Below are 23,204 nucleotides of genomic sequence, written 5' to 3' on the forward strand. Positions count from 1 at the left end.
TTAAGTTGTTACATTTAATGAATGTTCTTTTATACATTCTGTTACTAATAATAACTGTTACTTACTATCCATAATCTGACTCTACCTTGTCACATAGGATATAAAATCATTGATCATATAATCTTAGAATTGGAAGGGAGTTTAGAGATCAGTTATTCATACACCAGAGTAGATTAAAAATTTTCCGTCTTCAGTCTATAGTAATCCAGTTTTTTTGTTGTTGTAGAAAAGATAGCAAATTTTTGGCTGCTGCCTCAGCACACTTTTCCAAAAGGATTTCCACTTTGATTAACAAAAAACTTTTTGGCCTGACTTGTGTTTTTAAAGCCATTAGAACTAATCCATGCTGTCACTGGGAAGTGATAAAAGCCTTCTACCCCTTAGCAAATAAAGCAAAAAATATGGTCTGAAAACCCTAGGATACTAGTGAATCTGAGTGCAATCTCTGTCTGGCTTCTAGACCAGATCCTCTCAACCAGATTAACCACTCAAGGCCCAGGAGCATGTAGTCAAAATGTAATTATGTATGATTTCAGCATTAGAAGTCTTTTAATAAAAAATGTTAATTGTTGCTCCTACACATTAATCTCTTTAGTGGTTTAGAAAGTTCCTAGCTTATTCAGCAGAGGTTGAGCACCCAGTTAAAAAGCATCATGCTAGGCAGATAGACAGTCCCTGTCTTCAAAGATCTTATAGTGGGAACAAATAAGACATGCACGTGTATATTCCTAGTATTAAAAATTACAAATGTCTTAATAGATTAAAATGTAGGAATCGTATCTTTTTGCCGCCTGGCCCTACCCTGGGTTTTTACCTTCTACGTTCACAAATGCACACATCCACACTTCTTCAGCCAACCTGGACTATTCCCTGAAAGTTAGCAGCATTTTAACTTTCATGCTGCTAAGGCTTCACTTGTGCTATTCCTTCTGAAATACTCTTTCCCCTTGCCTATCTGCTAAAATGCTATGTAGAGGTTACCCACCTTTCCGTCCTTCCCTCAAATAGGCTATTAGAATCAATGCCTCCAACACTGTCACATTGTTGCTTTTATTTGTCTACATGCTTATATTCTTGTTGGTCAGGGACTATATTATATTCTTACTTTGTGTCTTCAGAGTGGAGGGCAATGTATGGTCATATAGGATTTCTATGATTTAATGTGAATGTTTGTTGGAGGAATGATCTCTACTACTTGGATCAGAAGAGGCTTCCTGGAGGAGGTAACATTTGATCTCAGACTTTGAAGGACAGATGCATTCTGATCATGGGAAAATGAGATTGGGGAGGACAGTAGTACAGAAGGACAAATGAGCCTATTTTAAGACCCAAGGTTAGAAATCAAGTAGCAATTAATCAGTGTTAACTAGGAGGTGTTATCTATACAGGAAGCAATGGGAAATAAGTCCCAGAAAGTGAGATCCATTCAGAACACTTCGAAGTACAGGATGGGAGTTAACAGGGAGAGGTTCAGCCTAGGAATCTTGCTTTGAGAATTTTCCATGAAGAGGTACAGTGGCCTGGGGGAAATAAAATATGTCATCACAAAAACATTACTGTGTGTGACCCAATATTGACTTGGACTTCATTAGAAGGATGATGATGCTGTCACAGGTATTCACATCACTTGACAGTATACTTAATAAAGTGAATTTTGTCCTTTTAGGAGGACACTGCATGCGAGACTTCAGATTGGACCTGGAGATAGTAATGACTCATCTGAATTACAGCTGACCAATTTCTGCTTACTGGTGGATTTTTTGTTGGACATAGTTTCTTTGGTAAGACCACCTTGGTAAGAAAATATCAAGGAAATCGAATAACGTAGTTCAAATATTTCGTGTTGTAGGCAAGCCTTCAGATACACTTCATCTTTAAAATTAAATTGATTTTTTCCTCTTTGGTAAGCTTTTTTCATAAGATCTTTCAAGTGTTTGTCCTTTGACATATACATATAAAAAATACATGGAGTAAACTTCATAATTGCATGTTATAAAATCTTAACTGTTTAGTGTATAGTGGTCTAATGCTGCATTTATATTAATATTATTTCTATTAAATGAAGACTTTTGGAAATCTTTTCCCTTCTGTTTTCTCTCCTCACTTCTTTGCTTTCTCATTTTGAAGCCTACTAGAAGTATGAGGGTGCTGTGTCAGGTATGACATTCAGCCTGTTTTGTTTTTAAATGATTCTATTTACTTTTGTTATATTATAATTTAGTAATGTAGCAGATAAAACTGGGGTTATTTTATAATATATGCTTTGAAGTATTTAAATTGAGAATTTGGGAATAGAAATTTTATAAGGCATCAGTAATAAAATATACAGTGTTAATTAAGAGCATGATGCATATAAAACATTATGGATGAGTAAAATGATTGCCTATTTATATAGATTAAAAAATGTAACTTTTGGGTTCCACATTGTTTAAACTTTTTTAATTTCACTTTTATTTTCAGGAGACTTACATTGAAATCCAGACAGAACACTTGCCCCAGTTGCTGCTCAGAATGATTTCTGCCTTGACAAGCCATCTCCAGACATTGCACTTATCTGAACTCACAGATTCTCTCAGACTCTGCTCAAAGATCCTTAGCAAGGTTCAGCCTCCACTGTTATCTGCTAGCACTGGAGGTGTTTTGCAGTTTCCAAGTGGGCAGAACAATTCAGTCAAAGAGTGGGAAGACAAAAAGGTAATTTTAACTATTATTTTTGGTATTAGACTGTTCACATTTCTTCAAAGCAGAACAGTTACTTAGTAAAATCACTTATACATAAGCATTTAAATAATAGTGAGTCTTTCCTAGATCCAAATGCAGTGTTAGTAGGCTTGTGGGCTTTTGGTTATAGGGCAGTTTAATTAACTTTATCAGTACTTTCCAGTAGAAGTATCATGTGAATGGCATATGTAATTCAATTTTCTAGTACCCACATTAAAGTAAAAAGCAGGTAAAGTTAATTTTAATTCTAGTTTATTTAGACAATTGTAGCCAATATATTATTTCAATGTAATCTATATAAAATTGATGTCATATAAATAAGTGAGGTAGCTTACATGATTTTTTGTACTGTCTTCAAGATCAAGTGTGCATTTTACACTTACAGCACATCTTCGTGCTGATTGGTTTGTGAGTATACAAAAGAGGCTAAAACAAAGGCACCACTCAAAGGTGAGCCACAACAGTATAAATAACCAATTAGGGAAGGGTAGGTATATGTAAAATAGGTGAAGAGTGGAGATCAATCAGAGGAAAGCATGCCAAATAGGAGGAGAGGTTCTCAATCTGGTCTGTGGATTTATCCAGGACTTGTAGCTAGGCTTTCAACTGTCTTTGGCTTGAAGGTGGGGTTTCACCGGGGACCCGTCCCTGGCTGCCTAGGATTTGTCTGTCTCCTGCTGCTATCACTATGCTAGTTGCTGGCTATCCAGTGGTGAGCTAAACATAGTCTCTGCCCTTCTCTATCCTTTCTTTCTAATTGGAAGAAAGATATTATACAAGTAAGTGCACATTTAATTACAGTTGTGATAAGTGTACAAAGGAAAATAATCAAGTGGTAGGAATATGGAAAATGGGGTGACCTGACCTACGCTGGGGCTAAAGAATGCTTTCTTGAGGAAGATGTGTTTGAGTGAAGCCCTAGAGGAATTGGTGTGGTGAGGGAGATAAAAAGAGAGCACCTGACAGAGGAAGAAGTATAACAGCCCAGTGAGTTCACCTTGCCTGCTGCCTAGACAGAGCCAAATTATCAAGTCAGAGGAATTGCAATGGAGAAACAGTAATTTATGGACAGCCAGCTGTGTAGGAGACTGCAGTTTTATTATTGCCCAAATCAGTCTCACCGAAAACTTAGGGATCAGAGTTTTTAAGGATAATTTGGTGGGTAGGGGGCCAGTGAATTGGGAGTGCTGATTGGTTGGCTCGGGGATGAAATCATAGGGAGTAGAAGCTGCTTTTCTATGCTGAGTCAGTTCCTGGGTGGGGAACATAGAACTGGTTGGCAGGTCCAGGTGGGACCACTCATTTGTTAGAAATGCAAAAACCCGAAAAGACATATCAAAAGGGTGATCTTAGGTTCACATAGTGACGTTACCTACAAGAGTAATTGGGGAAGTTGCAAATCTTATGACCTCTGGAATAATGGCTGGTAATATTTAGAATTCCAGTCCTTCTCATTCTAACCTGGTGGCTGGTGGCCTTTCATTTGTTTTACAAGAACAGTTTAGCTTTAAACTATAAACTAAATTCCTTCCCAAGGCTAGTTCAGCCTATACCCAGGAATGAACAAGGACAGTGGAGAGGATAGAAGATGAGGTCAGTTAGGTTTGATATCTTTCACTGTCATAATTTTCTCAGCTATGATTTTGCAAAGGCTCTTAGGCAGAGACGAGCACCAAGCAGACAAGAGATGCAGCTGTAAGATAGGCAGAGGCCAGGTCTTAGAGGGCCTTGAGCTGTTCGAGGGCTTTTGTTGTTTAGGAGCACCAGGAAGGCCCTGAAGGGGAAAAGGCAAATGGCATAATTACATTTGTATATTAGAAAAGTTACTCTGGCTGCAGTATGAAATGTAGAGGAGAAACAAAAACAGATGTGGGAAGACCTATAGTAGCGCAGGTGAGAGGTGGTGATAACTTGTGCCAACAAGATACGAGGAGTAAAGATAGAAATGGATGGATTAGCAATATATTTAGGAGGAAAAATAGACTTAGTAATAGATTGATAAGGGTAATGATCACTAGCACTTAATGAGTGTTTACTAAGTGCTAGGTATTTTGCCATGTGCTTTATATATACCGTTATGTAATCCTCATAGCAATTGTAAAATGTAGGAATTACTGTCTCTCAATTATACACATTAGGAAACGGTGGTTTGGAGAAGTTAAATAACTTGCCAGGTATCACATAACTAGTGAATGGCAGAGCCCTAGTTGACTCAAGGCCTGCACCCTTAACCCCTCTACTGATATGAAAGTGGGGAAGGGGAGGAGGGGTGACAAAGGTACCAAGAATGACCCCTAGGTTTCTGTCTTCCTGACTCAAGGAAAAGTGTCATTCACTGAGGCAAGGAACATTGCGTGAAGCCCAGCTTTGGGCAACAGGGCTTTAGTTCATGATGCTATTATATTCTGACTCAGTCACCCAAGGAATTCTTACATATAACTTTTACTTAAACTAAGCCAGAAAATATGCTTGATATTTATACTTACTCTATCCTATTGTAGGGAGTAAAAGCCTAATATACTCCAGTTCTACTCCAGGAATGGTTCATTTGTTTGTTTATTGTAATTCTCTCATCTTCCCCTCTAGATTATAAAATATTCCTTTTATTTCTACTACCTAATACAGTGTCTGGCACATGATAGGAGTTCGGTAACTATTCACTGAAAGAATGTAAGATTAATAGCAAAGATTTAATTAGTACTATACACATTTCAATAAAGATTTCACATTCATGTGGCCCTGAACAGATGACCTATTAGATTTTATTTGTAGTTATTAAAATGTCATTTTTTAACCTTACATATCTCATTCTTGGCATTGTTTAGACATTAGGAAAGTGATTTCATGAAGTAGATGAAATAGTCATTTGAAAACAAGGATATAGATCCTAGAGACTTGTATATATGTATTTTTGTCCTCAAGAATCTAACCTTATGTATGCTGTGTGTGCATAGTAAATACTTGGTGAATGAATAAATCGGTGTGGGGCTGCTTTAAGAGTCAACAGAATGGGCAGATTAAGTTGTGAATAGTCTAAAACATCTCAAAAGTGGTCATTTCTAATTCCTAATATGTACACTTTGCTACTTAGCCTTTTGCTTTCTTAAAAATCTCTAACAGGTATCATCAGTTTCTCATGAAAATCCTACTGAAGTGTTTGAAGATGGAGAAAATCCACCAAGTAGTCGATCATCAGAGAGTGGATTCACTGAGTTTATACAATATCAAGCAGACCGAACTGATGATATTGACAGAGAACTGAGTGAGGGCCAGGGGGCAGCTGCCATCCCAATTGGTAGCACATCCTCTGAGACAGAAACAGCATCCACTGTGGGATCTGAAGAAACCATCATCCAGACCCCTTCCGTAGTCACTCAGGGGACAGCAACCCGAAGTGGGAAGACAGCCCAAAAGACTGCAATGCAGTGCTGCTTGGAGTATGTCCAACAGTTTCTTACCAGACTTATCAACCTCTACATCATTCAGAATAACTCTTTTTCTCAGTCTTTGGCTACAGAACATCAAGGGGATCTTGGTCGAGAACAAGGAGAGACTTCAAAATGGGACAGAAATTCACAAGGAGATGTAAAAGAGAAAAACATAAGTAAACAAAAAACTTCTAAAGAATACCTGTCTGCCTTCCTTGCTGCCTGTCAGCTCTTCCTAGAGTGCTCAAGTTTCCCAGTTTACATTGCTGAGGGGAACCATACATCAGAGTTACGTTCTGAAAAATTGGAGACTGGTAAGGTCATCTCAGTTTTGCTTATATTTCAGTATTGTCTGTAGTATGTTTTTTCTTTTTAAAAGAGGCACTCAAAACTGGGGTTTTTTTAGCCAGTTACTTTTTTTAATGTTTTAATTTGCAAGGTTTTTTTTTAAATGAAATACTGTCACTATGGGGAGACTGATATATTGGAAGATTTTGTGATTTTGATGTCTTTCACAGTTTGCATGCAGATAAGTAGGAGCTGAAAAGGAAATCTCTGGAGAAAAGTAGCAGTAAATCTGCTGGTTTTCTTTGTTATGACCAGTAACATATGTATTTACCTTTGTTTTGATTTTTATATATACACACAAAGTGCAGTGAATACTACATAATGCTTATTGATCAATATACTGTTTTTCGGGACAGAAAAATAGATTGTATGACTTGGCATAAGAAAAATATATATTGAAAAAAGTATAAGAAATTCTTGTTGCTACTTTATTAAAGCTCTAGACTAGGTGAGAAACCATGGTTTTGTTAACAGATCAAGGCCTTAAAAGTATTTGGTGGCTTTGTTTTTTGAAATTAACTTAGAGTGTGTGTGAAATGTTTAGTATAATGAACTCTGATTGCTACCATCTTTTGTTTCAGACTGTGAGCATGTGCAGCCTCCACAGTGGCTCCAGACTCTGATGAATGCTTGCAGCCAAGCAAGTGATTTCAGTGTTCAGAGTGTTGCTATTTCACTAGTTATGGACCTGGTGGGACTGACACAGTCTGTGGCCATGGTCACTGGGGAAAACATCAACAGTGTAGAGCCTGCACAACCCTTAAGTCCAAACCAGGGAAGAGTAGCTGTGGTTATTAGACCTCCCCTCACTCAGGGCAATCTGAGGTACATAGCTGAGAAGACTGAATTTTTCAAGGTAAATTCTAAGAAATGCATACATGACTATGATGATTACAGCCATGTATGATACTTGACCTAGTTTGCTTTAAGAATTATTTTTTAAATGTTAATAAAGCTTCATTTAAACACCTCTTAATATGCCATACCATGTAGAAAATGATGCCACAGCTGATATACATACTGCTCTCCCCATCTTATTCCCAATTTTGTGAGCAGGGGAGAAAGATAAGGATAAAGGAGTAGGAATATTAGGATAAAGAAAGAGAAGTATTAGGGCACTGAAGCCATGTAGGAAATAATTTCAGCTAGAAAGAGGAAAGCAGTAGAACTTACTTTCAGATTAAGTGGTTGTAACACTTTTGCTTTTCTTTTTTTTTTTTTTGAGACGGTCTTGCTGTCGGACAGGCTGGAGTGCAGTGGCATGATCTCGGCTCACTGCAACTTCTGCCTCCTGGTCTCAAGCAGTTCTCCTGCCTCAGCCTCCCGAGTAGCTGGGATTACAGGCGTGTGCCACCACGCCCGGCTAATTTTTGTATTTTTAGTAGAGACAGGTTTTCACCATGTTGGCCAGGCTGGTCTCAAACTCCCGACCTCGGTAATCTGCCCGCCTCAGCCTCCCAAAGTGCTGAGATTACAGGTGTGAGCAACACTTTTGCTTTTCATACAGTAAAACCTCAGCACTCCAAAACTCTCATGAAAACTTTTTCTGACTCTTCGTATTGTCTCATTATCATCTGTGGCGTATAAAGTCACTCAGAAAAAAATTCAGAAAACTCAGTCTTTGATTTCTACCACACTGGTATAATATTATTCTCTATATCGAACATCAAGTAGATTTGGATTTTATACATCTTAAGCAGGTAGACTGTACATTTAAAAAAAGTTAAAAAATCTGATTTCAAGTCATTGTGACCCTTCAGATATTTCCTCCTGCTAGATTAGAGTTGGATTCTATAATATTGTGGTAGTGAATCCTGAAGATTATTGCATTATTATTATTACTCATTGCATTATTATTAATGCTGTTACAGATCAAGTGCTATGTTAACATATGTAGCTCTGAAATACCTATTATCTATTGTATAGGTTTTAAGTAGTTTGGATATTTCAACTATGAATTATTTTTCACTCTGTAATATACAACCATAAATATTAAATTGCATTCAATGTGGGATTTGTATCTTATTAAGGATAGTTTATTCTAGCATCACTTTACTAAACACCACTAAATAATGAAATGGGATCTTATCTGGGCCCTGCAGAAAACATTTACATGTCTGATTTTTTTTTTTTTTTCGAGATGGAGTCTCGTTCTGTGGCGCAATCTCTGCTCACTGCAACTTGCGCTTTTTGGGTTCAAGCAATTCTCGTGTCTCAGCCTCCCGAGTAGCTGGGATTACGGTGCATGCCACCATGCCTGGCTAACTTTTTGTATTTTTAGTAGAGACAAGGTTTCGCCACGTTGGCCAGGCTGGTCTCAAACTCCTGACCTCAGGTGATCTGCCTGCCTTGGCCTCCCAAGATGCTGGGATTACAGCCATGAGCCACCATGTTCAGACAACGCCTGATGTCTGAAAACAAATATCATTAAAGGACTATCATAAAAGGTTCCAAGGGCTTGGGTGATCAGAAAGTAGGTACATGGAAGACTGCCTTAGTAACCTCATCCCCATGGAATAGAATATTAAAAGCCTTTCAGGTCTGACAGAGAGCAGGCATTCATTTGTACCTAATAGGAAATATTTGTTAAATTTTCATGTATGGTATTGTGACTGTCACTTTTACATCTTTTTTATAGCATGTAGCTTTAACATTGTGGGACCAGTTGGGAGATGGGACACCTCAGCATCACCAGAAGAGTGTGGAACTATTTTATCAATTACATAACTTAGTTCCTTCTTCTAGCATCTGTGAGGATGTTATAAGTCAGCAGTTAACCCATAAAGATAAGGTAAATCCTCTTCTTATCTTGTGCACACCACCCCCTCTGCCACACACACACACACACACACATACTGAAAAGTAAGAAAACTTTAGGGAAATTATTGCAGTTAACATCGGAGTAAGAGAAAATAGCTTTGTTCACAGTGATCTTAATATCTTTAAAATAAATGTATTCAATTATTTCTAGAGGAAAGTTCTTTACAAAAGCATCAGTAATATGAAAAATTAAAACAAAAATAAAATGCTGGGTTTATTTCTTTGTTCAAGACACAGTTATGGGAACTGATGTTTAGTATTGGTGGTCTCAGTTCTTGGGTCATTTAAAGAGGAACCAGAGGCCTCAGTTATGGAACTTATGGATTTATTAACTAATATATATGAAATGAAATAATGTATAAAGTGTATTTATAAGCCATAGAATGCTAATATGTGAGATTATATTATTTGCATTATTATACTGCATATCCAAAATAAGAATTTTGTATCCTAATGTATATGAAGTGTGATATATAATTCAGTTAAAGGTGGCTGAGAATTAGCCTGAGAAGAAGCTGGAATAATCATTTTGACTAACCTCATCAGGGTTATTTAATGACATTTGTGGTCTTCCTGTGCTGCTCTGTAATATTAATTGAAGATTTTATTGAAGAGCTTTTAGAAGTAGATTGTCCTATTTTTAAAAAACTCAAAATGCTAGTGAGTTTGAGTGGATCATATTCAAAAAAGGAATTGTGTTAAATAAATGAAACATTTGGTAGAGGAGAAAGTAGTATATGAATGAGTAAATGAAAGGAATGAAAAGTTTATTCCAAGAAAAATGTTAAAATTCTATTTCTGCTATAACATATTTTTTCAAAATTATTCAAAAAGAATAGGTAAGCACTGTATTCTAACAATTTAAGTTTTACATTAAATATAAATCTAGGACAAATATATGCCTGTTTTCACTTGGGTAGCATTTCATTTTTAAAGAAATACTCCCAAGTTCTAAATAAAGATACACATCCATGAAAAAAAATTAAAATATCTTTTACTACTTAATTTTTACATTTCTGGTGGTTGATACAAATGCAGGCTTCGTAAGAAAAGCCTGTATTAAGCTCATAGAAAAAACAAGCATGCCTTCCACCTATCACAAGCATTTAGAAAGTTGCCGTCTGGTTTCTTGGGGCTTTTGCTTGAAGGATCCATAAATGCTAAAGAAAGACTTTAAAAATTTTGATAGTGTGACAATTTCTACTTGATTTATACATGTTTATTATCTAATACCAAATGTGCTTGCCTTTCTAAATAATTTATTTTTACATTGTTTTACCCATTATTATATTAATCTATTTCCAAATAATCTCAAAAGTAGTTTAATATTTTTATTGTAAAAATTATTTTTAAGTATTTAAATTTTTGAGTCAAACCAGCTTTATAAGTGATGAAAAACTCATTTGGGATTATTGTATCATTTCTGGGACAAAAAATATGTAGTGCAATGAAATCAATTTTGATAACTAAATGTTTATATTAAAATGAAGGAGGAAGTGCTTTCTGGACTCCAGATATATGTACATTAGTAACTTTTTTCTCCTGTTATACAATAATATAGTAAACTAATTACTTAAAGTCTGAACTCAGGAATAATTATTTATGAGACAGGATGAGATGATCCTTTTAAGTTCAATATTTCTGTATATATTTACATATTTTCTGTGTTTCTACTTCCATAAAGAATATAAATAAAGTTTATTGCAATGTGTGTTTGAATATTGTGGACGTTGAACGTAATACAGTACTCCTAAATAGTACTCTGATTTTACTAAAATCATAGTATCTTCAAGAGAGAAGAACATAATTTAAGCTCCCATGTTTCTCCTCAGAAAATAAGGATGGAAGCACATGCCAAGTTTGCAGTTCTTTGGCATCTAACGAGAGATCTCCATATAAATAAATCTTCATCTTTTGTACGTTCTTTTGACAGGTCAGTTACATTTTATATTAAGATTTCACAGTCAGATATCTTAATGTTGCCTCTTTCCTCGAGTCCACTGTCTAGCTTGGCAAGTGTAGGAGATAGCAATTTACAAATTTTATAAAGAGAATTTATTGTTTTGAAAACCGTAAGCTGTATTAAAATGCATGGCATTTTTACTCATCCACCAGGTTTTTACTTTCTGGTTTTGGAGCACCCAGCTCCACTTCCCTTCCTTGGACAACTTTTCATCACGTTCCTGATAATGTTAGTGATAGAGCAATGGATACAGCTCTCTTGAGACTATATTCACATTTAGTGAAACTGCATATAGATAGTAGATTATGTGTTTCTCAAGCAATTATTTTCAATCTTCTGCCTAAACTAGATTTATTAAAATCTATAGCTGAAAACACTAACAGATTCTTTCCATGAATCCAGAGAACTTGTAGCTGCCTGAGAGTGGTTTTGGTTTTTGTCTGGACTACGTAGGTGACTTCAAATATCAGATCTGCATTAAATTCCAAGGAGCTGCCATTTTTAGGTGGATTCATATATTGTCATAAGGTAGTCTCACCAGTTGGTCTCATACTGGTGGCCATGAATCTATGTTCCAGGTCAGCTCAGGATCAGATGTTTCCTCTACTGAACGTTATTTCAGCTGGTGCTTTTCAACCAGCATTAGCAATTTTAAGTCATCTGATACTGAACCATATACTGAACCCCTACAATGTACTGAATATATTGAACCTTTACTTTATAAATAATCATCTCTTGACAACCATCTTTCCTAATTTTACAAGTGAGGGAATAGAGGTCAGGAAAAGTTGTTACTTGCCCAACACCATACAAAAGATTTGAATCTTGGGTTTTTCTGATTCCAAACCACACTTTCATACCTTTCACAGATCTTTCCTTGAATTAAGCACAGAGCTTTGGCTCACAAGGAGAGTGTGAGCAGAGGAACATGGACCAACATGGAGTAATGCCGACTTGCCGAAGGCTCAGTGCTTGATAATATGAACAGGAAAATGTTGCTAAAACAAGACTAATCATATTTTTTTTCAGTTCTTCAGTATTAATCTTAGTAATGTATGCCTGTGAAATTTCAAAGCATGAGTATATTTTTAAAAGGGCAAAAGGTTTTTTTCCTTTCTTATACCTACCGAGACTATTGGGATTAAGATTATTAAAATACTATGATCAAAATTTATCCTGAAGCATGACTACTTCAAAATAGTTAATTCAAAATAAGAAACAGAATTTATTAATTTTATAAAAGAGTGTGACAAGGTAGATGTTTGGTTCTTTATTTTAATTATTTGTGTTTATTTTAGGTCACTGTTCATCATGTTAGATAGCCTTAACAGTCTCGATGGTTCTACTAGCTCTGTGGGACAAGCCTGGCTGAACCAAGTCCTACAAAGACATGATATTGCACGAGTTTTGGAACCATTGCTATTGCTCCTGCTTCATCCAAAAACTCAGAGGGTTTCAGTACAGCGTGTACAAGCAGAACGTTATTGGAATAAGTCTCCCTGTTATCCAGGAGAGGAGAGTGACAAGCATTTCATGCAAAATTTTGCCTGCAGCAATGGTGAATAACACATAGAAGTAGACAGCTTTATTTAGAATTATTAAAATAAAGTGATACATGAATACAACAGTAATTATTGAAAGAACTGCATGTGAGATTTTCTCCATGGGCTTATTTTCTCCCCTCCTCATGCACTAGCAATGCTGTGTGGACCATGTCAGAGTGTACTTTGTCAATGACCATCTTAGAGGATGTGGGTCTCTCAGTTGACTCTTTCAGGGCAGGAATCAGGCACAGCTCTGATTAGAGACATTCTTCAATTTTGATGGAAATATCTTTAGAGCTTAGTTAGCAATTCTGGTCCTACAGGCTCTGTAGATACTTCATTGAGAATTTATAGTAAATCTGTAATGCACATTTTGTATTTCATGAGTCATTTTCCTCATCTTTTAAGAGAAGAATAATGCCCAACTTTCAAGGTTTTATTATGACCATCAGATGTAGTCATGTTTGTGACATGCCTAAATATTCACTATTACTATATTACTACGAAGTCCATACTTTATAGTTGAGTGATGCCTTCTATACAGTGATATTGTCCCCTTAGATTAATTTATTTAAGGGACAAAGACTCTCACATATGTCATTTGTCTCTTGACAAACCCTGTGGTGGTAATGAAAAGATCATTTTACTGAGCAGGTTGCTGATGCCTAGAAGGCTATGGCTTTCTCAGAGTCTCATGGCTGTAAGTGATGAAGCTGAAACCAAACTGTCATATTCCTACTTCATCTCTAGTGTGTTTCTACAGAGTCTTGGTTCCTCTCTCTGGCTTCTTTTCTGTTCCTTCTTCTGAATCTTGTAAGAATTTGCATTACCCTGCTTACTGCCAGAATGTCTTTGTGTTAATGCTTTATCTAACTGTCTGCTGAATTCTCACCTCCCCTCTGAGATCAGTGCCAGACCTCATCAGTGGTATCATGATTCTTTCCCTAAATTTGCTAGCATTTGGTATGTACTACTTTGTATGTCACTAAGCCTTCCACCTTTTCTAAAAGAAGACCGTCATTATTGTATGCCCCCTAAAAAATACAGAAATGAATTATATATTTGTGGTTTGCTGCTAATTTTAAAGTCTTTAGAGAGCTTAGAAACAGCATAACTAAAGTGAGGTATTAACGAGGAAAAAACAAAACTTTCATCTGCAATAAAATAAAATGTAATTTTAGGAAAATATAAGTAGATGATGACACTAATGATTAAAAATTTTGATCAGTCTACATTTCTACATTTCAATTATTTTAATGCATTTTGTATTTTTCTCCTTTTACTGTTTTTCTCATATATCAGTGAGCCAAGTACAACTCATCACATCAAAAGGAAATGGTGAAAAGCCACTTACCATGGATGAAATAGAGAACTTTAGTCTCACTGTGAATCCATTAAGTGACAGACTTTCCCTCCTAAGTACCAGCAGTGAGACAATTCCAATGGTTGTGTCTGATTTTGATCTTCCAGACCAACAGATAGAAATACTTCAGAGTTCTGACTCGGGATGTTCACAGTCCTCTGCTGGGGACAACTTGAGTTACGAAGTTGATCCTGAAACCGTGAATGCCCAAGAGGATTCTCAAATGCCCAAGGAAAGCTCCCCAGATGATGATGTTCAGCAGGTAGTGTTTGACCTGATATGTAAAGTTGTAAGTGGCCTCGAAGTGGAATCTGCATCAGTTACATCTCAATTAGAAATTGAAGCTATGCCCCCAAAGTGCAGTGATATAGATCCAGATGAAGAGACAATTAAAATTGAAGATGACTCCATTCAACAGAGTCAGAATGTTTTGCTGAGTAATGAAAGTTCTCCGTTTCTGTCTGTGTCTGCAGAGGGAGGCCATGAGTGTGTGGCAAATGGAATCTCCAGGAATAGCTCCTCACCTTGTATTTCAGGAACCACACACACTCTTCATGACTCTTCTGTTGCTTCCATAGAAACTAAATCTAGACAAAGGAGTCACAGTAGTATTCAATTCAGCTTCAAAGAAAAATTATCAGAAAAAGTTTCGGAGAAGGAAACAATAGTTAAGGAGTCAGGTAAACAACCAGGAGCAAAACCTAAAGTAAAACTTGCCAGAAAAAAGGATGATGACAAGAAAAAATCTTCAAATGAAAAACTCAAACAAACCAGTGTATTCTTCAGTGATGGTCTGGATTTAGAGAACTGGTATAGCTGTGGAGAGGGAGACATTTCTGAAATTGAGAGTGACATGGGTTCTCCAGGATCTCGAAAATCTCCCAATTTCAACATTCATCCTCTCTATCAACATGTGCTCCTGTATCTCCAGTTGTATGATTCATCCAGGACTTTGTATGCTTTCTCTGCCATCAAAGCCATCTTGAAAACTAACCCTATAGCTTTTGTAAATGCCATTTCAACTACTAGTGTAAATAACGCATATACTCCTCAGTTGTCTCTCCTTCAGAATCTATTGGCTAGACACCGGATTTCTGTTATGGGCAAAGATTTTTATAGTCACATTCCAGTGGACTCAAATCATAACTTCCGGAGTTCTATGTACATAGAAATTCTTATTTCTCTCTGTTTATATTACATGCGTAGCCATTACCCAACTCATGTCAAGGTTACTGCACAAGATTTAATAGGCAATCGAAACATGCAAATGATGAGCATAGAAATTCTGACACTACTCTTCACTGAGCTGGCGAAAGTAATAGAAAGCTCAGCGAAGGGTTTCCCTAGTTTTATTTCTGATATGTTATCTAAGTGCAAAGTTCAGAAAGTGATTCTTCATTGTTTGCTGTCATCTATCTTTAGTGCTCAGAAATGGCATAGTGAAAAAATGGCAGGTAAGAACCTGGTTGCTGTGGAAGAAGGTTTCTCAGAGGACAGCCTTATTAATTTCTCAGAGGATGAATTTGACAATGGCAGCACGTTGCAGTCACAACTTCTTAAGGTGCTTCAGAGGCTGATTGTTCTAGAACACAGAGTAATGACTATTCCTGAAGAGAATGAAACAGGTTTTGATTTTGTTGTATCTGACTTAGAACACATCAGTCCCCATCAACCCATGACTTCTCTTCAGTATTTGCATGCTCAGCCAATCACGTGTCAAGGCATGTTCCTCTGTGCAGTGATACGAGCTTTGCATCAGCACTGTGCATGTAAGATGCACCCACAATGGATTGGTTTAATCACATCTACTCTGCCTTACATGGGAAGAGTTCTACAGAGAGTGGTTGTTTCTGTGACACTACAACTGTGCAGAAATTTAGATAATCTAATTCAGCAGTACAAATACGAAACAGGATTATCTGATAGTAGGTAAGAGGTGATTTTTAACTTTATTGGTACTGACATTTTTCACATATATGACTGCTTAATGTCTGGAAAGTTGGTCACAACTTGAGTAAATAAAGTAATGGTTTTTGGTAGGTTACAAATAGTGTATTACTTTCCACAAAAAAGAAAATTCGACTTGAGGAAGAGTATCAATAAAAGAATCTAGAATGGAAAAGGGAAGGAATATTTAACCAGGCTTATTTTCTACCAAGGGCTAAAATTAATTTCAATGCTCTTCTCTTCTTGCCTGAGCTGGCAAAACTAATAGGAAGCTTAGAAAAGGGTTTCCCAGGTTCTGTCTGTTTTATCTAAGTGCAAATCAATTTCAGACTGAAAATAATTTAAATTTACAAATCTTTTCCATCCAATTTTATTTCTTGTTTTGGATTTTCATGGTTTAGTGACAAAATTCGATCTGAGTCTCTATGCTCAAAATGAAGTCTGAAAAATTAGTTCCAGTAGACTGTCTCATTTTTCTTCAGAATAACCTTAGTTTCTACATGTAAAATAATAAGAAAACTGCCTGTATTGTTTAATATTAATATGCCTGCCATTCCTCAGTGGCTAGAGAGTCACTAGCCATCATTTGTTTATTTTGTATAGAATTCTTTAGCCAAAAAGAATTTTCCAACTCACTTATTTTATAGATTAGGAAATAAAGCCCCTGATTTATTCTTCTAGCCATTTGTTAATCTAGTATTTATTGCACATTTTCTGTGTACCTGACACATTGTGAGTATTTACTAGTGATAAAATATGAACTATACTATCATAAAACTTGTGTTTAAATGAATGCATTTTATTTCAGGCCTCTGTGGATGGCATCAATTATTCCACCAGATATGATTCTTACTCTTTTGGAAGGGATTACAGCCATTATCCATTACTGTTTGTTGGATCCAACTACACAGTATCACCAAGTAAGACTGCACAAATATTTGACTTCTTTTGAAAGACTGTGAGGTCTAATAAATTTCCATTTGTAAATCTCAGTAAGTAATATGTTTCTTTTCCCCCAACTGTTAATAGCTTTTGGTCAGTGTAGACCAGAAACACTTGTTTGAAGCACGCAGTGGAATCCTCTCAATCCTTCATATGATCATGTCCTCTGTGACACTGCTTTGGAGCATACTGCATCAAGCTGATTCTTCAGAAAAGATGACTATTGCCGCATCCGCATCTGTTACCACTATTAATCTTGGAGCTACAAAGGTTAGACAATTCATATTTAATCTGTAGAGCTCAAGAGTCTGTTTGAGGACCTTCCCAAAGATTATATTCAGAATATGTGAATAATTTGTGTAGTATTTACAGAACTCCGCTAATTATCAAATAATTTTTAACAGTTTTCCTGGGCTATGGCTGAGATATCATAGAATTTGCCCATTTTTAAGTATACAGTTCAGTAATTTTTTTAGTAAATTTACAGAGTTGTGAACTATCACCCCAGTCCAATTTTTGAATATGTTCTTTACCACAGATTCCTCATGGCCATTTGCACTCACTCCCTGTTCCCATCCCTAATCCCAATCAACCACTAATCTATTCTCTCCATATATTGATTTGCTTTTTCTGAAAAAGTTCATATAAATGGAATGATAACAATATTTGGTCTTTTGTGTCTAGCTTCTTTCACGTGACATATTTTTAAGGTTCATTCATACATATTATAACTTTATACCTTTTTTTTTTAGGGCATTTTAAATTGACATTTTAATATGCAAAGCCCTCCTAGAAAACAATTTAGCAATATGTACAGAGAGCTTTAAAGGTTTCATAGTCTTTGACCTAGTAATCTACTTTAGGAATGAATTCTAAGGTAATTGAAATTATACAAAGATGTATATACAAAGTGTTCATTATAGTATTATTTAATGGCAGAAAAAACAGAGATCCTAAACAATTAATTAGGGAATGTTTAAATTATCCTTTCAATGTTTCATTACATAGCCACTAATATTCATGGTTTTGAAGAATTCTTATTGGATGGAGAAGGGCTCAAAAGCTCAGTGAAACAGGGATGTTACATAATTGAACAAATACCATGTTTTCAATTATGTAAAAAATGTTATCTGCAGAAAAAGGAATAAAGAAAGTTTGCATTTTATCAGTAATTATCTCAGGATGATGGGATTACTTATTGATTTTTAAATTTTTTTTCTTCCTTGCACTCTGATATTTTCCAAATGCTGTGCCATGTCAAGCTGTCAAATTGACATCCTTCAATAACCTAATTTTGCTCCTAGAGCAGACCACCTGGATCTGGGATCCAAGGGAACACATAGGGAAGTGGGAAAAGGGTAAGGGTGGGAACCATTAGAACATTTGATCTAAGTTTTGATGCTTGAATTAAACTATACTTTTTATGTTTCGTTTTACTTAAATAAAACAGAAGGTGTTTTATAATTATAAAATCCCTCACCTTTTTTAAAGGACTCTATATCAAACTTACTAAGTTGAATTTTGTATGTGTTATGTTTTTCTAGTATCTTTTCACAGTGAATAGACTTTTATTTGGCTGATTGGTAGCCGTCATTTTATAGGATTTGTTTTTCTTTTAGAATTATAGTCATGTTGTAGCTCTTAACGTTACTAAAGTTTCCTCTAGTGTTATTTAGATAGTAAAACCTATAAGTACTATATTATTTCAAAGAAACCAAAAACGCAGCCTAGTTGTAAATGTTTTTTCATTTTTTAAAAGTTTCACTTTCATTTGCTTCAAATTGTTTTAGAACTTGAGACAACAGATTCTTGAATTGTTGGGCCCCATTTCAATGAATCATGGTGTTCACTTTATGGCTGCCATTGCATTTGTGTGGAATGAAAGAAGACAGAATAAAACAAACACCAGGACCAAGGTATGTATTTAGACATTTGGCACTTTTTGTTTTTGCATTTGGTGAGTACATGCTAATTTCCACTTCTCCATATATTGCAGTGGGGCCGGGGTAGATTGGAGTGTAAAGCAAAAGTCTTTCGACAGCTTTAGATAAATTGTTGCCTTAATTTCTTTAAGTATTGATTAAAATTTGAGGTCAAGGCTAGGCACGGTGGCTCACACCTGTAATCCCAGCACTTTGGGAGGCTGAGGCAGGCGGATCATGAGGTCAGGAGATCCAGACCAGCCTGGCCAACATAGTGAAACCCCATCTCTACTAAAAATACAAAAATTAGCCAGGCATGGTGGCACACGCCTGTAGTCCCAGGTACTTGGGAGGCTGAGGCAAGAGAATCGCTTGAACCTGGGAGGCGGAGGTTGTGGTGAGCCAAGATCATGCCACTGCACTCCAGCCTGGGCAACAGAGCAAGACTCTTCCTCAAAAAATAAATAAATAAAGATAAAAATAAAATAAAATTTGAGGTCAAATATAAAAGATATTATGTGAAAAAAGAGAAATTAGTATGATATTAAAACTAAATAGAAATGGTAATATGGTACAGTATATTTTTTAAGTGCTAGTCATTTAGGGTACAAAGCAAGGATATGGAGAAAAGTTTTCATCTTGACTATAGTTTACTATGATGTGATAGTTCAAAGAGTTCTTGTTTCTAAATATAATTCACAAATTTTTTCTTCTACTTTTTTTGGTAGAGATGAGGTCTCACTTTGCTGTTGGTCTTAGCTGAGTTATATATGTGAATTTTGTTGCTTTCTGAGTTTCAAAGCTCAAGAGAAATGCTCTATATTGAAAACAAATCATGGCACATTAGAATAGTAAGGCTATTATATAACTTACATTTATATAAAATATATGATTTTTTCCACCTAACAATTCCTGATTTTGTGCTGATTTTACATTACATTTTTAAAGTAATCAAAATAAACATTCACACCATATTACATTATTTTGCATGTGAAGATTCAGTTACTACTGATATCACTCACATTGAAAATTTAAATCCTGGATTACTTAAAAGCAGTAAAGAACATTTGATTTAACATGGCATGTTGAAGCCAGGCACAGTGGCTCATAGCTATAATCCCAGCACTTTGGGAGACCAAGGCGGGAGGATTGCTTGAGGCCAAGAATTGAAGACCTCATGAGACCCTGTCTCTACAAAAAATAAAAATAGTGAAGTGTGGTGGCATGTGCCTGTAGACCTATCTACTCAGGAGGCTGAGGCAGGAGAATTATCAGGTATATTACAGCTGATAATATGTAATTCACATAGAGCAATGCCTAGCACTTAATAATCACTGTGTAAATATTAGCTATAATATTATTCCTCATATTTAAATAGAAATAGCCAAGGATTACCAGTCACATAAAGTCTCTAATGTGATAGACAGACTGAAACAACTAGATTTTAAAAAGTCAAACAGTGCAGATAACAGAAGAAAATGTAAATAATAGTAATGTCCTTAAGTGGGTGAGACCATGAAGTAGAAAGGGAGATCATAGGAAAGACCATTCCCAAAATTAAAATTTTTCGTGGATATTAAAAATTCTGCAACAGAAACAAAGCAATATTTTTAGGAGGGTTGGAACAGAAAGTGGATAAATATCAGAAATGGAATACAAATTTAAAGATATGGAAAATACGAGAAAAGAGATAAGAATATTAGAGGAGTGATACTAGAGACCCAGTATCTTTCTGCAGAATTTAAAAACAAGAGGAGAAAAATACAAAGAAATAATACAATAAAAGTCCTCAGGAATGAAGTAAATACGTTTCCAGATTGTGCCTATCACTGTGAAAAGAGATCTGCACAAAGATTAGCATGTAATTTCAAAACACTGGAGATAAAGAAGAGATCCTAAAAGCTTCTAAAGAAAGAATACTGGTCACATTCCAAAGAATAAAGATGAGATTTGTTAACAGCAACACTGGGAATTTTGATGGGAAGTTAGTTTCAACCCATAATTCTATCTCCAGCCAAACTGTCACTCAAACATTTTCAGCTATGCAATGTCTCAACAACAACAACAAGGAAAATTGCCATGAGTTCACTTTTTCTCGGCTACTGGAAGATGTAACTCCACCAGAGGAGGAATAAACCAAGAATGAAGAAGACAGGGGATCCAAGAAACGGGCTGCAACACAAAAGAGAAAGCAAGGGGAATCTCTGGGATAATGGTAACAGGAGAGATATCAAGATGACACTGTGTAGCAAACCTAGAGAGTATCAACCCAGGGTAGAATAAAAAGACATCTAACAGAAATGTCTCAAGGAAAAAAGAGAAGAGAGGGAGGAAAAGATACAAATTAATTACCTGAAGTATTTGAATATGTAATTAGAGATTTACAGTTGAAGTATTTAGGGATGAATTTTTAATAGGTACAGAGAAAATGAAGCAAACAAAGCAGTTTATTAGCTCTAGGAAAAACAAAAAGTTGTACCATAAAACAAATGCAATGCTAGTACAATGCACAGTGCAACCAAAAATAATCGTGAACATTGGATATGGATTTAAATAAAAATATGATATAACAATGTTGAGAGGATAGGTAGAAAAGTGTAAGAGGGCTGCATCTTTGTCTTCCAAAATAAGTAATGAATAGATAATGTCTAAAATTGAAAATAAAATCAGGAAATAGGAAAAATAGTAGTATATGTTATTTAGACGTAATGGAAAAGAACGTAAAGAGTTGAGCATGGTTGCTTTGGGGCATGGGAAGGGATATAGGACAATACTATTTTTTCTTATAAAGCTTATTGTTCTGTTTTATTTTTTGAGGTGATGTACCTTTATTGATGAAAAAAATAAATTTTGAGCCTGGGCAACATAGGGAGACCCTGTCTCCACAAAAAAATTAAAAAATTATCTGGGCATAGTGGCATGCCTGTGGTCTCAGCTACTCAGGAGGCTGAAGCAAGAGGATCGCTTAAACCTATGAGGTTGAGGCTGCAGTAAACTGTAATTGAGCCACTGCACTCCAGCCTTGGAGACAGAGCAAGACCCCATCTCAAAAAATATATATATATTTTGTATATATATATATGCAAATTTTACTTTTATATATAATATATATATTTAAAAGTATATATAATATATATATTTAAAAGTATATATATAATATATATATTTAAAAGTATATATATAATATATATATTTAAAAGTATATATAATATATATATTTTAAAGTATATATATAATATATATATTTTAAAGTATATATATATAAGTAAAATTTGCCTAAAGTAGTCAAGGGACTTGAAGAGGTCTTTATATTAAATAGAGGCCAGGGCTGGGTGCAGTGGCTCATGCCTGTAATCCTAGCACTTTGCGGGGCTAAGGCAGGAGGATCATTTTGAGCACAGGAGTTTGAGACCAGGCTGGGCAAAATAGCAAGACCTCATCTCTATTTAAAAAATATAAAAAAAGAAGAGATCATAAAATACTCTCTTCTGTAACTTCCCCTAAAAGACTTATATACATACATACATACCTACAATGATTTATTACCTAGGTCATTCCTGCAGCCAGTGAAGAACAGCTTTTATTAGTGGAATTGGTTCGTTCAATCAGTGTCATGAGAGCAGAAACTGTTATCCAGACTGTAAAAGAAGTTTTAAAGCAGCCACCAGCCATAGCCAAGGACAAGGTAAGAAAAAACTCTTCTTCACATGTGTTTACAATTCTGTTTCAGAAATTATGCTGGTAAGATTTTTTTTTGTACAATAATGTCCTTTCAATATCGTACAGATTGCAGAGATGACTGCATGTGGCCCTCACACTGCTTCAATCAAAACAATTATCAATATTTGTAGTGACTTGCTATTCTGATTATTCGGTAGCCAGTGAAGAGCAGTTAACTGCTCATATCTTCATATGTACCTCAAAGGTAGTCAGGGACCATGTGACTAAATTCTCAGGAGAGATTTTTCTGGTCACTTAAAGAACATAAGCCAGAGCTCAAGATTTGCTTCTCTCAGTTGTTGCCATTTTTCATAGCTTCTTTATTGCTTTCTTTTCTGAATGAATCTCTTAATTCTGTGAACTCCCCAAATTTTGCTATAACCTTAGTTCTAGTCAATGTCATTTCTTGACCATGTATAATACTGTGCTATGCAAGTGCTACACTATGAATGACATAGTCTCTGCACACACATTGCTGTGTTTCTA

The 23,204-nt window shown here is 35.7% G+C and overlaps 1 protein-coding gene across 20 annotated transcripts in view; it reads left to right on the top strand.

Moving 5' to 3' along the window:
- DOP1A (DOP1 leucine zipper like protein A) overlaps positions 1 to 23,204 on the top strand; it is a 101,332-nt gene that overhangs the window by 55,754 nt on the left and 22,374 nt on the right. For 11 of the 20 annotated variants that reach the window (XM_055391465.1, XM_019029522.3, XM_004044336.4 and 8 more), the window contains 13 exons: positions 1,667 to 1,781; positions 2,128 to 2,157; positions 2,461 to 2,694; positions 5,842 to 6,463; positions 7,079 to 7,353; positions 9,136 to 9,288; positions 11,150 to 11,250; positions 12,579 to 12,838; positions 14,127 to 16,116; positions 16,943 to 17,054; positions 17,164 to 17,346; positions 18,867 to 18,992; positions 22,549 to 22,683. In XM_055391465.1, coding sequence (XP_055247440.1) covers positions 1,667 to 1,781; positions 2,128 to 2,157; positions 2,461 to 2,694; positions 5,842 to 6,463; positions 7,079 to 7,353; positions 9,136 to 9,288; positions 11,150 to 11,250; positions 12,579 to 12,838; positions 14,127 to 16,116; positions 16,943 to 17,054; positions 17,164 to 17,346; positions 18,867 to 18,992; positions 22,549 to 22,683 — 4,336 coding nt within the window. The remainder of the gene's footprint in view (positions 1 to 1,666; positions 1,782 to 2,127; positions 2,158 to 2,460; positions 2,695 to 5,841; positions 6,464 to 7,078; positions 7,354 to 9,135; positions 9,289 to 11,149; positions 11,251 to 12,578; positions 12,839 to 14,126; positions 16,117 to 16,942; positions 17,055 to 17,163; positions 17,347 to 18,866; positions 18,993 to 22,548; positions 22,684 to 23,204) is intronic. The other 9 variants (XM_055391476.1, XM_055391469.1, XM_055391475.1 and 6 more) reach the window with 1 other exon arrangement.

This window comes from Gorilla gorilla, chromosome 5, assembly GCF_029281585.2.
Source record: "Gorilla gorilla gorilla isolate KB3781 chromosome 5, NHGRI_mGorGor1-v2.1_pri, whole genome shotgun sequence".
Classification (NCBI taxonomy): domain Eukaryota; kingdom Metazoa; phylum Chordata; class Mammalia; order Primates; family Hominidae; genus Gorilla; species Gorilla gorilla.